This window comes from Anastrepha ludens, chromosome 5 (assembly GCF_028408465.1).
Source record: "Anastrepha ludens isolate Willacy chromosome 5, idAnaLude1.1, whole genome shotgun sequence".
NCBI classification, from domain to species: domain Eukaryota; kingdom Metazoa; phylum Arthropoda; class Insecta; order Diptera; family Tephritidae; genus Anastrepha; species Anastrepha ludens.
In genome coordinates this window covers 16,429,298-16,444,162 of record NC_071501.1, presented here as the reverse complement: position 1 = coordinate 16,444,162, position 14,865 = coordinate 16,429,298, and the positions used below count along the sequence as shown (strand labels likewise).

At 38.5% G+C, this 14,865-nt stretch overlaps 2 protein-coding genes across 2 annotated transcripts in view; both read right to left on the bottom strand.

The window, feature by feature from the left end:
* The window catches only part of LOC128863611 (gamma-aminobutyric acid type B receptor subunit 1), a 290,985-nt gene that overhangs the window by 191,886 nt on the left and 84,234 nt on the right, over positions 1-14,865 (bottom strand). The window lies entirely within an intron of this gene.
* On the bottom strand, positions 6,728-7,848 carry LOC128862996 (uncharacterized). The gene is made up of 2 exons (XM_054101863.1): positions 7,564-7,848; positions 6,728-7,511 (listed from the first exon to the last, which is right to left on the bottom strand). Exons 1-2 carry the CDS (start codon positions 7,823-7,825, stop codon positions 7,420-7,422), a joined length of 354 nt encoding a protein of 117 aa, XP_053957838.1. The 5' UTR covers positions 7,826-7,848; the 3' UTR covers positions 6,728-7,419.

Sequence of the window (14,865 nt, the reverse complement as noted above, 5' to 3'; positions counted from 1 at the left end):
TTAAGTAAAATTCTTACTTAGTTACTTACTTAGGTGGCCATAACAACCCGTTCCCGAGTTACGACCGACCTCACTAGCTCTCTCCAGACCTCGGCTCCGGGCGCCTTCTCTCTGTACGCCAAGCGAGCACAGGGTTTCCTCCACCTGGTCTTTCCACCGGAGCAATGGTCTCCTCTGCATCGGCTCCCTTGGACTTCGTCCTCGAGCACCTTCTTTGCTGGAGCTTCTTCATCCATACGCATGACATGCCCTAGCCAACGCAGGCGTTGGATGGTGATGCGTTGAATTACGTCAATGTCGGCATAGAGCTCATACAGCTCGTGGTCCATTCTTGAACGGTAGTCTTCGCCAACGCGCACAGGACCGACGATCTTACGAAGAACTTTTCTCTCGAACACCCCAAGAGCGGCTGCATCGCTTTGTGACACTGCTCATGCCTCTGCGCCATAAAGCAACACGGGTATGATGAGCGTCTTGTAAAGTGTCAGTTTGGTCATGCGAGAGAGGGCTCAACTACTCAGTTGATTACTTAGCCCATAGTAACACCTATTAGCAAGAGTGATTCTCCGTTTGATCTCCAGGTTGTTACCGTTGTTGCTGTTAACGGCGGTGCCAAGATAAATAAATTCTGGTACAACTTCGAAGGTATAGTTGTCCGCAATGACGTGCGTTCCTACACGCCGTGTGTTCCGCGTTGGAGACAGCATATACTTCGTTTTACCCTCGTTCACCGCCAAACCCACTCGTGATGATTCCTTTTCGATAGCAGAAAACGCAGCGGTGACATCTCGCTTACAGCGGCCGATAATGTCAATGTCATCGGCGTACGCAAGGAGCTGGACACATTTGTAGAAAATAGTGCCATTACAATGAACACCTGCTTTTCGCAGCAACCCTTCCATCACGAAGTTGAAGAGGTTGCATGACAGTGGATCGCCTTGTCTGAATCCTCGAACGGTATTGCATGGCTCGGAGAGGTTATTTCCTACCTTGACGGAGCTGGTTGTGTTGCTCAACGTCATTCTGCAAAGCCGTATGAGCTTCGCTAGTATACCGAACTCACACAGGCAACCCCTCATCGGGCTATCGAACGCAGCTTTATAGTCGACAAAGAGATGATGGGTGTCGACTTGCTTTTCATGGGTCTTTACCAGGATTTGGCGTAATGTGAAAATCTGATCGATGGTGGACTTACCACGTCTGAAGCCGCACTGATAATGCCCGATCAGTGTATTGGCAAACGGCTTAAGCCTTCCCCATAGGACGCTAGACAGGACCTTGTACGCGATGGTTAGAAGACTGATGCCCCGGTAGTTGGTGCAGATCGTTGGGTCGTCCTTTTTCAGTACAGGACAAAGAACACTGAGATTCCAATCGTCGGGCATGCAGCACATCGCCGCCAGTCTTGAACAATTCAGTGGGCAAGCCGTCAGCGCCAGCCACTTTGTTATTCTTGAGCCGCTGAATGGCAACTCTGATTTCGTCATGACTAGGTGGTGGAACGTCCAAATTTAAGTAAAATTCATCAAAGAAAAACTCATGACAAAAAACTCAGGATAGAAATGTTTAGTTCAATTTAATGGATCTCTTAAAAATTTTATCAGAAAGGCGCAATGAACTCATCCTTTCTTCTTTTCTCTTATTTCAACAATCTTTCTTTTTTATTTCAATTGTACAACCTTTGGCTTCCCTCAACAGAACTGTATTTAAATTTCATACTATGAGGCAGATATGGAGAATAAACATTCAGCTACGCAGCCAACAGTTAACCCACAATTTTCTGTTTTATATAGCGACAATATTTTATATTCATCTCAATTGGCTTCAGGCATCGGGCCGAGCATTTAAATTTGCGCAGCAGAGATTTAAATTTCTATTGTTTTTTATTGTTCGCATTTCTTCAGTCAAACGGAAGGTGAAAGTTGAACGCACGCTTCAATGGAAAACTAAAGAGAGATGCGTTGATGCAACATTCCTATGCACGTGCACGTGGACCCGTACATTTACAGTTGCGGGCATAAAATCCGTGTGGGCAGTAAGCTTGCATTTAAAGGGCTGTAGGCATGGAATTAAGCGAGGCAACTTTTTTGTAATAAAAATTCATGCGATACAATGAATTTAAAGCGTTTGATTTACTTTCTGGATAATGGTTTCGAAATTTCAGTGACATTTAAATTTTGCCAAATTTTGGGAAACTTGTAAAAATTGGAAAGTTCTAAATTTTACTTCTAAAGGAATATAATATATTACAAAAAGTTATTAAAATAAAGTTTGGCTTTGGGATATTTTTATAATCGCAACTGTATATATTAAGTTCTTAGATATGCATCTGTACAAGTACAACAAAATGCTCATTTACATGCCATGGCTTGGCGCAAATTTATTTCCTACTTTGCAATCTTTGCTCATTCGAACTTCTATTTGCCAATTCGTGGCATGAACTGAAATATACAAATCTTTTTTGCATGCAAATGCCCCAATATAGACGACTTTAATGTGATGGCATTCTTTATTTGGTACACACAAATAAATTAGATAGACGGAATAAGTATAAAGATTTCTTACTTTAGTACTTTAATGCATAAAGGAGAAGAGTTACTAGGCAAATTATAATATTTTTACATTTGATATTTTTATAATAATTAAAAAAAAAAAAATTAAATAAGATGTCTCAGTTTGCGTTTTTGTTTTATTTTGGTATAAAAAATGCCAATATTACTGAAAGCCTGCTTCTGCTAAAACTGTTCAAATCTTCCAAGGCAGGACTGATGAGAAAGAAATTGTTTGAGCGACAATAAAAATTGAAGCTAAGGGACTCTGCGGAGGGACAATAAAGGACACTTTTCTAGATCCGACAAAAAATATATCAAGCGTGATGTCTGTTTAGCGGCCTCGGTAGTCGAGCGTAAGTGCACTAGTCTAGTCTAGCCTAGCATTAAAATAAACAAAAAATATCATTCCTCATCCCCACAACCTTATCCTTTCCATCCATACTTCCTCACAATAGTCAGCGCATTATTTGCAATTAGGCTGCCAAAACAAGCAAGTGTCGCCAGCAGAAAGGAGCGGGCAACCGCGGTAAAGTCCAGACACACGAAATTTAGCGAAGTCCTCAACCATCTGTGCGATCCTTCTGGCAGAAAAATGTGAAACACAGATGGCGCTCTAAACAGTTAGAAGGTGTTGTTCCTAAGCAACAACAGGTAGGCATTCCCACTATTTAGGACTGTTAGCGGCAGGCTAATCACCAACTCTCTCAGAAATCAAAATAGATTAACGAAACAAACGCAAGACTGAGTCCTGTCGAAGCCCTATGCTCCCGAGTGGAGTGAACAAGGAAAAAAAAAAAATTTTTGTTTCTAAGGCCCCAAAGCCTAGCATGAAACTTTAGGGATAGAAATTGAGTAAAAACATTATTTCAGATATACTTAACCTATCTCCATTATTCAGTTAGCCAAATGCGCCTGTGCTGGGCTAAAAATCTCAGTGCCCTTTATAAAACAAGTGAAGGTCGGTGATTAGACACTAGAATCCTTGCAAATACTCTCTCAAAGACTCACTCCAGAGTCCTTACATTTTATGCCATCGTTTTTTGTGTTCAGTTATTGAAACCCGCAAAATAAAGCGAATATATCGTCTCCATTAGCATTCTGCAGTTGGGATCCAGCCAAGCATAGTTTGCTACTAAAACATTAACTGATGTGTTTTTGGAAAAGAGTTTGAAAGGTTTCGAAAAAGAGTTATATAAAACTAACCACTATTAGACAAGTTCGCTTATTGTAATATACCAGAAAACTTGTTGGATTGGTTTGGGTCGCAGTGCTCCTCAAGTGACTACACAGGTGGAAGTAAGCGTAATTTTTCCTCATGAACCATTTTGGCTCCCTAATAAATTTAAACAGTTTATCTGTTCTGAAATCCAGCATCAACACAAACCACTTACCGCTCGAGCGTCTTATGTCTTTAGGGAGCTTGTTGGGGTAAGCGCACAAAAAATGACGGACTGTTTCCGCCAACTGATGCCTCGGCGGTCGCTGTAGCCGAAAGTGTTTAAGAGTGACTGCCGTTCAGAATCCGGAAGTGCTGTAGGTTCAAATCTATGTGTATGAAACTGCAGCATTTTAGAAAGCGGTTGGTTCTCGGCAAGCAATGGCAAATCTACGAGTGTATACTGCCATGAAAAAGGATCCTCATAAAAAACCATTTGCCGTTCAGAGTCGGCTTGAAACTGTAGGTCACTCCATTTGCAGAACAACAGCGAGATGCACGCCAGAAATAGGAGAAAGAGCTCGGCCAAACAACCTAACAGCAGTGTACATGCCAATTGTTTATTTATTATTTTTTTAGACCTCGTTTAGGTAACAGCTGTGACACTTTCTAATGTAGAAAAGCTCCTATTAAAGTAGCACCTTTTGCAAAAATTATTATAGTAAAATTATTGTTGCTCAGAGTACGCTTTATTCAATTAACAGAAACAATTATCAAGAAAACGGAAATGCGAAATATTGAATGTATGTTGAAAAAGTATTTGACAGATTAATAATGTTGAATAATTACAAAAATGATTTATAGATGGCGCAAGAAACTCGTAGACGAAATTGCTTCGCACTGTTGCATTTGTCCAACACCTCCCCTCGAAGAATTCCGGATGCGGCAACAATCAATTCGCATCAACCATACCCAGATCTGTGATGCACCGGTAGTGTTTTTCGGCAGGTAATCCTTTTGTGAGCACATCTGCAGGCATATCTTCAGTTGGCATAAAATTTAGTATGATATCGCCGTTTTGATGTTTTTCTCGTATGAAGTGGTGACGTACATCTATGTGCTTGGTTCGCGAGTGATAAGCGCTACTCTGCACTAACTTTTGTGCACTTTGGCTGTCGTTATATATTATAATTGAGCTATCCTTTAATCCGATTTCCTTTATAAGATTACGCAGGTATATGGCCTCTCTTGTCGCTTCACATAAAGCCATATACTCGGATTCAGTGCTCGACAGTGAGACAGTCCTCTGCTTGCGTGCCTCCCACGATATTGCAGCTCCAGCTAGTATAAAGGCGTAGCCGGAATAAGATCGCCTATCCGCTATGTTCGCGCCCCAATCTGCATCAGCAATTGCATATAATTTTTTATTTGATTCTTTGTAGAAAATGCCGTAGTTTGTTGTACCTTTTAAGTATCTTAAAACACGCTTAGCTGCCTTCCAATGAATTTCGGTGTAGTTCGAGTTGAATTGGCTCAAAAAATTAATACTGAAAGCCAAGTCAGGACGCGTTGTAACAGCCAAATATAATAAGGCACCAATCAAACTTTGATATGGATATTTTTTCATTTCAGTTTCATCACGTACAGCGGGTTTTTCTAGCTTAGTGTTGAATTCTAGTGGAGTTTTGACTGGTTTGCAGTCCTCCATATTAAAACGTTCTAAAATTTGTTCTGCATATTCACGTTGATTTAGGAACACACTATGTTTTTTGAGATCTTGGTGAAATTCTATGCCCAAACAAGTTTTTACTGGACCTATGTCCTTCATCTCAAAGCTTGCAGCAAGAGACTGTTTGATTTCAATTAAGAGCGATTGATCATTTGTAGCTATTAATAAATCGTCCACGTAAACGGTAATCAGCGCAAGACTCGAATTCTTACGCATAATAAAAAGGCATGGATCACATTTCGATGAATGAAATCCCATTTCACGTAATTTAGTTCTCAATTTCTGGTACCACTGAAAACCAGATTGTCTTAAGCCATAAAGCGATTTTCGCAATTTGCATACGGGGTTCTTGTTTTCGGATAAAGCTGTCAACCATTTGTCTGCTATAGCTCGAATTTGACTAGCTTTTGGATCAGCTGTGTCCGGAATCTTACCTGAGATGACCTTTTTGAGGATCACTTCCATATATTCTGGTATTTGCATATAAACGCTTTCATCTAGATCACCATTCAAATAAGCAGTAATGACGTCCATTTGGTGTATCTGAAGATTCATTTCCGCTGCCAAAGCTGCCATTGTTCTGATTGATGTCAATCGCGTGACTGGTGAATATGTGACGTTGAAATCCTCCCCTGGACGTTGCGAGCACCCTTTTGCTACGAGACGTGCCTTCTTCTTATTGCCCTCTTTTGTTCGAAAAACAAATCGATTGCCAATAATCTTTCGCTTGATAGGTTGCTCCACGATGTCCCATGTTTCATTCGAAATCTGTGCGATGTACTCATTTTCAACAGCTACTTGCCATGCTGCTGCTTCGTCGCTGCTAAATGCCTCTTTTAGTGTCACTGGATCTTCACACGTTGCCATATTAACATATTCACAATCTTCAAAATCAGAGCTCGATTCTGACACACTGTCATTTGCTTGTTCCCTTGTGTTACTGGCCGCCTTTTGATATATCTTTCGAGGTCGTCCCCTTAAGCCAACTCTCATTAATCTTGGCTTACCTCTGCCGTATTTCGATTTCGAAGATGGAGAAGCATCTTCACTTTCACATTCACTGACTGATTTTTCAGCAATGTCTTCGCAACAAGTTTCGTTTCTAACCGCTTTCAACTCCAATTCTATTTCGAAATCTTTTTTTTCGTTATCAGATTTGTGAAACATTTCTTCGAAGAACTTGACATCGCGGCTCACCAGAATTTTTCGTTTTTTGGGAGACCAGAGTCGATAAGCTTTAGCTTCATTTGAATATCCAACTAAACTACACTCTTCAGATCGTGGGTCAAATTTACCGCTTTGGTTGCCTTTCATCAACACGTAACATTTAGCACCGAACGGTCTGAAATGAACAACTGTGGGGGTTTTCCCCGACCAGAGTTTTAACGGTACCTCACTTTTAAGAACTTTAGTTGGACACCTATTTCTGATATAGTTCGCTGTGTTAATTGCTTCTGCCCAAAATGTCCCTGGTAGATTCGCCTGCGCCAACATGCACCTAGACATTTCCAAAAGCGTTCTATTTTTTCGTTCTGCGATGCCGTTTTGCTGTGGTGTATAAGGCGCACTCAACCGCCTCCTAATTCCACAATCGTCCAGATATTTTTGAAAGTTGCCGTTAATATATTCTAAGCCGTTGTCTGATTGGAGAAACTTTATTTTCTTTCCTGTGAATGTTTCGGCAGAATTTTTGAAAATTTTAAACATTGGCAGTACGTAGGACTTTCGTTTTATAAAATAAACTTCACTGTAACGAGAAAAATCGTCCGTGAATGTCACAAAATATTTCGCACCTGAGTGTGAACAAACCCTCATAGGCCCACAGACATCAGTGTGCACAATTTCAAGCAGTTCTGTGGTACGCTGCTCACTTTGCTTAGGAAAGCTCTCTTGTGTTTGTTTTTGGCTAACACAAATCTCACAAGTCGCTAATTTTTCATTGCTGTCAAAATTCATACCATGTACCATACCTGCGGCACGTTTTAAATCGGTTTCATTGAGGTGACCCATACGAATATGCCAGGTGTTAAGGTTGATAGGCTTCGCTTCAGAAATATTTGCTGTCGGCTGTGAACTTTTAAGATAATATAACCCACCAATGCGTATGGCAGTAAGTACAGGCTTACCTTTCTCTATAATAAGTGCTTTATCTCGCTTAAATATTACCTCAAATCCCTTTTCTGTAATCTTCGAGACTGAAAGTAAATTTGTTCTCAGATCTGGCACGTACATAACTTGTTCGAATTTTATCGGTGCTTCTTTCCCTTCTTCGTTAATAACAACCCTGACGTTGCCTATGCCAGCGATATTCGCTGTGTCGCTATTTGCCAAACTAAGTGTTTTGCTTATTTCTTTGAAGTTAGTGAAGTTGTTTTTGTTGGAACTCATGTGAGAGGAACAACCACTATCCATACACCAATATTCGCTTGAATTCTTTAGCAAAAGCGCCGATTCGAACAACATTGATTTTTCGATCTTTTCTTCAGTAGCGTGACGTGCATTCCAGTTGGAAGTTTTGTTATTTTGTTTTGATCGACAATTTCGCGATATGTGACCAACCTCGCCGCATTTATAGCAAGTTCTGTGATCAACCAATTTTGGCACTGAATTTCCTTTTCGTTTATAGTTGCTGCTAGCATTGCCGGTTTGCTTGTGAATATTTTTAAATTTTGGTTGAACATTGAATACGTTCTGTTCCGCAGCTGCCTCCTTTGCTTTTCGCGATTGTTCTTCCTCCAGTATCTTTACACGAAGAACATCCGGCTTGGGGAGTTCATCACGTGTTTCCAAGGCACACCGAAAAGTCTCGAAGGAATCAGGCAAATTAGTCACGGCGTGGAAAAACTCATTTAAATGTTCACGGATGTTATCTCCTTCCTTCATTCGCGCGAGGGCTATGCGTTTCAGGAGTGTTGCTTTTCTTGCAGGACCTTTTGATTGAAAAGTAGACTCCAATTTCCTCCACATATCATACGACGTTTCACATTCGGAGATCAAACCTAATTCCGAGGAAGATATTGCAAGCGTTATATCAGCACACGCCTTTTGATCGAACTCTTTCCACTTTGTTGCATTTTCGCCGGTTGGGCAGGCTTTCTCTCCCGATGCGTAGCTCCACAGGTCAGCCTTTATCAGAATAGCACGCATGTGCAATTTCCAGCTATCATAATTATCCGCGTTTAGCGGATCAATCCTTATAGATGTGCCAGCCATAGTTATTTTAAACGGTCGGGCTATTATCTAACTAAACTATCTGTCCCGATAGTTTTATCCAACGTAATTGAACAAATTTTTATTTTTCTTTTCGATTTCGTGCCTGGGCCCATAACCTGTTGCTCAGAGTACGCTTTATTCAATTAACAGAAACAATTATCAAGAAAACGGAAATGCGAAATATTGAATGTATGTTGAAAAAGTATTTGACAGATTAATAATGTTGAATAATTACAAAAATGATTTATAGATGGCGCAAGAAACTCGTAGACGAAATTGCTTCGCACTGTTGCATTTGTCAAACAATTATAAAAGAGAGTATTGATAATTATATTTCTATCAGAAACCGACTTAAAAGACTTTTTTATGAATATTTCTAAGACCAAATGGCGGAAGTTATGACCCACTGTACAAACAATTGGGACATTGTTCTACAAAAATGGCCCACTTACATTGTATTCTCAGAATTATATGATAACTTTGCTGTTCTGTTCAAACAAGCATCTTAACAGTTGAATGATAAGCGCGTTTCAAGCGAGTATAGAACTACTCGCACTAGTCGATACCAGGGTATGGAGAGCTCTACTGTATTTGTAATTAAAGCGAAGATCTCTTAACTTTTCCAGAGAAACAAATGCAATGGAATTCCTCTTTGGATTGGACCAAGAACACCCCGGTGCCATCGCTGCAGGTACATACAGGCATTTGTTAAACCTATTCCATTCCTATTCCGCTGACCTTCAATCTTCCTGTAACAGAGAATCCATGCACGAGAGATACTAATCGACTGAGGCATTGCATGTAAATCCATTTTAAATTAATTGAGGTTGCATACCTGACTTTCTTAGATTTGTTTGCCGGATATGATATTGCTAGGCCCTAGGTCCATGGCTGTGTCACTACTCTTTAACATTCCTTGAAGATTGGGGAACATCTGTTTAATGACTGAAGTTTGTGCTCAAATTTACATAGATTAAAAGGAGAGCCTTTTTCTGCTCTTTGGACTGGTGCCACTAAAAAATTAGAAAGCTGAAAAGCCCGATCATTAATATTCGAAATAATTTCGAAATATAAACAGAAATAGCAGACTTAAAAGTAGTGCAAATTCAGAAGCTAGTAAAGGAACGATTTTACATTATTTGTTGAATTAGCTGGTGACTTCAGTATAACTTTCACCTCGAATTTGAGAACGCTCAGTTTAACCTCAAATATCTTTAAATATGAATCAACTATGTACCTGTTATCCAAGGTTCTTTCGACTTTATTGAGTGACAGTCTTGCGAATGAATTGATTGAGCTCTGTCCGTGCAGTTTTAGATCTATTTAGCCTATTTGCCCTATTATATCGAAAAGAGGTATAAAAAGATGAAAGCAGAGGCAGGCGATAAAACTTTTCTGCCGAAAAAGTATGCACCTGTGTCCGACAGGTGGGTAAAGACACATCAATTTCAATATGCAAATATAAAATTGTTCAGATCAAAGGTTTTATTACGAGTGCAGAATACGTCAGGTTCTTACTTATGGTTTTGAAATCTGGACATTGGAACTTAATAATATAAGACAGCTATTGGGATTTGAAAGAACCATAATGATCACATCCGCTACAACAACGAAATTGAAAACCTTATTGGTGGTGAAAATGTAATACGTTTTATTAAGGCGCAGCGGATTAGATGGATTGGCCACATCATAAGAATGCCCAACGAAAGAATCCAAAAAGGGCATTTACTTTGCGTCCAATGATGAATAAAGAGAGACCGACCAAGAAAGAGATGACTTGATGACGTCGAAGCAGACTTATAAGCGATGAACGTTCGTAATTGGGGAAACGAGGCAAGAGAGGGACTGAATTGAAGGAGGATTGTTGATGAAACTATGGCCCAGCACAGACTGTGAGGCTAAGAGAGAGAGAGAGGGTGTCCGATAGGCGAATACCTGAAAGAAAAGGCAGAGCTAGTTTGGCTTTAAGATTACATTGTAAGCGCTTAGCAAGTAAAGTGCAATTAGTTCCCTTAGCTGGACCATACCTCACGGGCATATAAAGATGATATATTCTTTAAATAACTTCATTTGGCATTCGCTGATGCAATTCCGCTACAAAACACTACTCGTGTTTACTCGAGTTTGAATGTATCAAACCGAGGTGCTTAAGGCTCCTAAGATTCTAGTCTGCAGAAGTAATAATAGTCAGATACGTAGTTGTAATTTCGACATATGTATATGGTTAAGATCTTCTTGTGAGCGAACAACAAATTATAAGTAATAGATATTTTTCTAAAATAGTTGCTCGCTAATATATGGATTAGATAAAACGGCTACTTGTCTACTTGATTACTTTCAAACCTCTTAAGATTTTTGTGCGTGATCCTCCTGCTGAATTTTCTGCAATACAACTCAAATTTGCGTAGTTCCTATATTTAAGCGGAATCCCTACAGCAAGTCTCAGTTTTTCATTACTTTCCAACAATTTCATTCTTTTCACCATATGACTCTCCAACTTAATTGCACCTTTCTATTAAGCTCATATAATGCACTAAAGAAATGCCATTTAACAGAATATATTTGAGCAATAAAAATGAAATTTTACGGAAATTGTATTTTTAATTTCCATTGGGACATATCTTGAATTGATTGTTTTTTTTTTTGCACACAAACTTAAGCTGATTTTCCCAAAGGGTGTCTGAGGTAGGTAGCACACATGAAATAAAATTGAATAAGTACGAAACCGAAATTAAAGTTTATTAGCTATTCAAAATACACATGAAGTTTGAATTGTAAAACTATTTATTAACCCAATGCAACTTTTCGACGGAATTCTGAGGGGTTTAAAAACAAAATCACAGATTCGACGATTTCGCTTAACATCAAGGCTGTATGTAACAAAACTTTGGAAGTTATCTGTTTCCTCGAAAAATAATTTTGTTTTAATATTTTTTTCATTAGTTAAACTAATGTGCCATTGTTGGAATTTTTTAAATGTAGGGAAAGTATCATGGGTATTTTTTTGTAGCAGATATCAGAATTTAGTTTGGATTTGTTGATTTATATTTAGTGGAGAGTTTCTGGAGACTTATTAGAAACCTTTAACTTCGCGTTTTGTTAGATTTTTATGTGTAAATATGTATGCTTTTTGGTTTTGTAGCTGTTGGAGACTTTGTAGACTTTTGGAAAATGTGATAATTTTCGCTTCTGAAGCATTTCTCTAAATACGTTATGAAAAACTGCTTCAGATACAGACAATTCTTGACTCAAGAACATTTTGGAGACTTGCGAACTTTTAAGTTAAAAGCTATATACCATATACGGACATGTATTTTGGGCAGATATGTTTTTTCTCAATTCTTAAAATTTATTTGTGAACTCTTCTGCACCACAATTTTTCTTAATAAATTTCACTCTGCCGCAATTACATGTCCATTTTACATATGACAGTTATCACAAAAAAAAACATCGTTTACATATGTTACGCGCGTAAACGCTGCACTGGCTTGTCTGCCAAAAACAGTTTTCGCCAACGCGCCATCAAGGAAAGAGCAGTCAGTCGAGTTGTCGCCTGTATGACCTTTCAGCAGCGTAGCTGACGCCACATTTGTCTGGAATCTCATGCTTTCAACAACATTCCATTTTACATTTTATACCTGCTGTTTACTTGTCATTGCGCGATTCCACCTCGCTTGTCATTCGCCTTCTTCCTTAGCTGCAGATGCGTACGGTGCAGTTGTTCACAAAGGATGCGATCACCTGCTTGTGTACATTTCCATACGCACATACACATGCACACACATGCATGCATAAAAAAGTTCTTTTCCAAGCTATTTAGGGAGTAAACAAAATGTCCTTTCGTTGCGTTTTTGCATTGCCATGCGCATAATTTTACACATGCAAACAAGTTTGAGAGAATGTGTGTATTTACATTGTAAGCATATCCCTTGTGCTTGCTGTTTATCTAGCGCATTTGTGTTTGTCACCACTGTCATTTATGTTGTCACAAATGCCGCATAACGTGGCACAAATGTCGTTCACCGTCTCGCTGGAAATTGTGTGTACATGTTTGCTTCTGTGTGTGCAGTTATGCTTTGCTTACCAAAATGTAAATAAAATGCAGAATGAAATTCGGTATTCTACTGGCTCCTTTGAGTAATTGAGTTACATTGCTATCTGCGCTACTTACACCTCCGTGCTTTCCGTTTGCAATCACTTTAAAGGTTATTTATACAAATATAATAGCGTATCTCTGATTTTTTTATTTTCAAGTTATTTTACATTTATGCACAGGTACTTCTCACAAGGTATTATTTTTCATGTGTTGCGAGTACAGATTATTGCCATTGCGGTTGGTGGAGACTTTAAGAAATTACTAATTCAACTAATATTTTTGTTTTAAAACGTCTTGTATAGGCTATAAGTTAAATTATCATTATTGGAGACTTTGGAGACTTTTTTAAATTATACATGCTCTGACAGTTTAGTATCTAATGTCGTTAAATTATACATTTGGGCCATTTTTTAACCAGTGTTTACTGATATAGATATTGGAGACTTTGAAAAATTTTTCGTTTTCGATTGGCACTACTTACATGATAAATTTAAACATAATTTTTAACTGAAAAAGTATTGAAAACCATATAAAACTTCTACTTTGATATAAATATATGTAAAGTAAAGAGTTTGAACTTTCTAAACAAAATGTTTTAATAAATTAGCTTGTACTACATAAATATGCACATCTATCCACAGCTTACTATTTATTTAGGCGAAGAACAATTCATTTAGTAGAAAGAAGTTAAGAATTTTGTTTACTTTTTCACGTTAATAAAATTTGGAGACTTTACAAAATTATTATTTTTAGCACTGTTTGAATGTTTCTGATTACACAGCGCGAGGTTAAGGCTAAATTTTTTAGGTAGGTAAGCTGTGGAGACTTTGGAGACTTTTGTAGAAAATTAAATATAAGGTAAGAAATTTCAGAATCAGTAGCAGAAATAGTAGAATAAATAATACTTTGCTGTATTTACAAATACACGTACATTCACAGTGTGTGCAAAATAATATTAAATTATATTTTGACTACTCGCACTGTTAATCACTTGAAAACAGCACAAACTACTTTCAATGAATTCTTGAAACTATTTAAACATTTTTCTTATATGCAAATATTACTTCAGTTTTCATTGCTTTCAGCTGCCTTCGGTGTTACTGGTCTGCGTTACTTCCGGTCTTCCTTGCTTCTTGCATAAATACTTAATAAATACAAGTATTCGCTTACATTTGCTCCCGTGGGAATCAACTTCCATGCATACACTTTGAAGTATGTACCCACTTTTGGGTGTGAGTTTTGATTGTATGCGTGCATTACTAATGAAGTTTACTTTAAAACGACGCAAATAAATAACACAAAATGTTTTATTAGAATATTTGCAATTACTTTTCAAAATGAGTCGCAATAGGTAGTGGGTTGAAAATTTTGCAGTAAAATTAAAGGTAAGTTTTGAAATATCACCATGTAAGATAATAAAAAATATGTACTTGAAAAGGATATGGGGTGTGAAAAAATGTTAGCCAAAGTATTTGAAAAATGTACTCAAAGGCGAAACTGCAAGCTGATATACTTAATTGAAAAGCTCAAGCGGCGGTTCGTTGACTTTTGCGGTGTTGTTGCTCTTTAGCTGCGCAACTCATTATGGATCCGTATCTTCATATTCTCTATGACGTCCATAGTTGTTTATATTCAGCAAGTTCGAGAAGTGTTGCCTTCATATGCTCTGGGTTAGAGTCACCTGATCGCCGTTTTTGTTCTTACTGGAAAATGCCGCGGCCTTCAAACCTTCAGTAAATCGTCGAATAGAATTCTGGAAGAATTTTCGGTCAGCATCTCAAGCTCTTCTCACTCACGTATTTCGGACTCTCTTTCTTATTTCGGATAAATCGTGTCACTTTCTTTCTCAACTCTTGGTATCAATCCTCGTATTGCGTCCGATCCCAGCCTGGCCCTTTAGGCAACACCCTTTTTTCTGCGAGATCTTCTTCATTGTGCCAACTATTTGTTCTATGCTCGCCGATATCAGACTTCTTCTTCGAAAGCAGTACGCAGAGAACGAGAAATATGGCTCTACTGCTCGTTCATTCCGGCTTGGTGAGCAGAATATGTTTTTTTAATGCCTGATTGACTTATTTTGACCTAATCTTATACGAGAATCTGTTTATGAAACAGTCAG

Bases quoted from the DNA above. Each gene is read 5' to 3' on its own strand.
- LOC128862996 (XM_054101863.1), bottom strand. From the start codon at position 7,825: ATGAGTTCCAACAAAAACAACTTCACTAACTTCAAAGAAATAAGCAAA. The intron at 7,512-7,563 runs GTAAGCCTGTAC...TTATCTTAAAAG, and splicing joins AGCACTTATTATAGAGAAAG to TTCACAGCCGACAGCAAATA.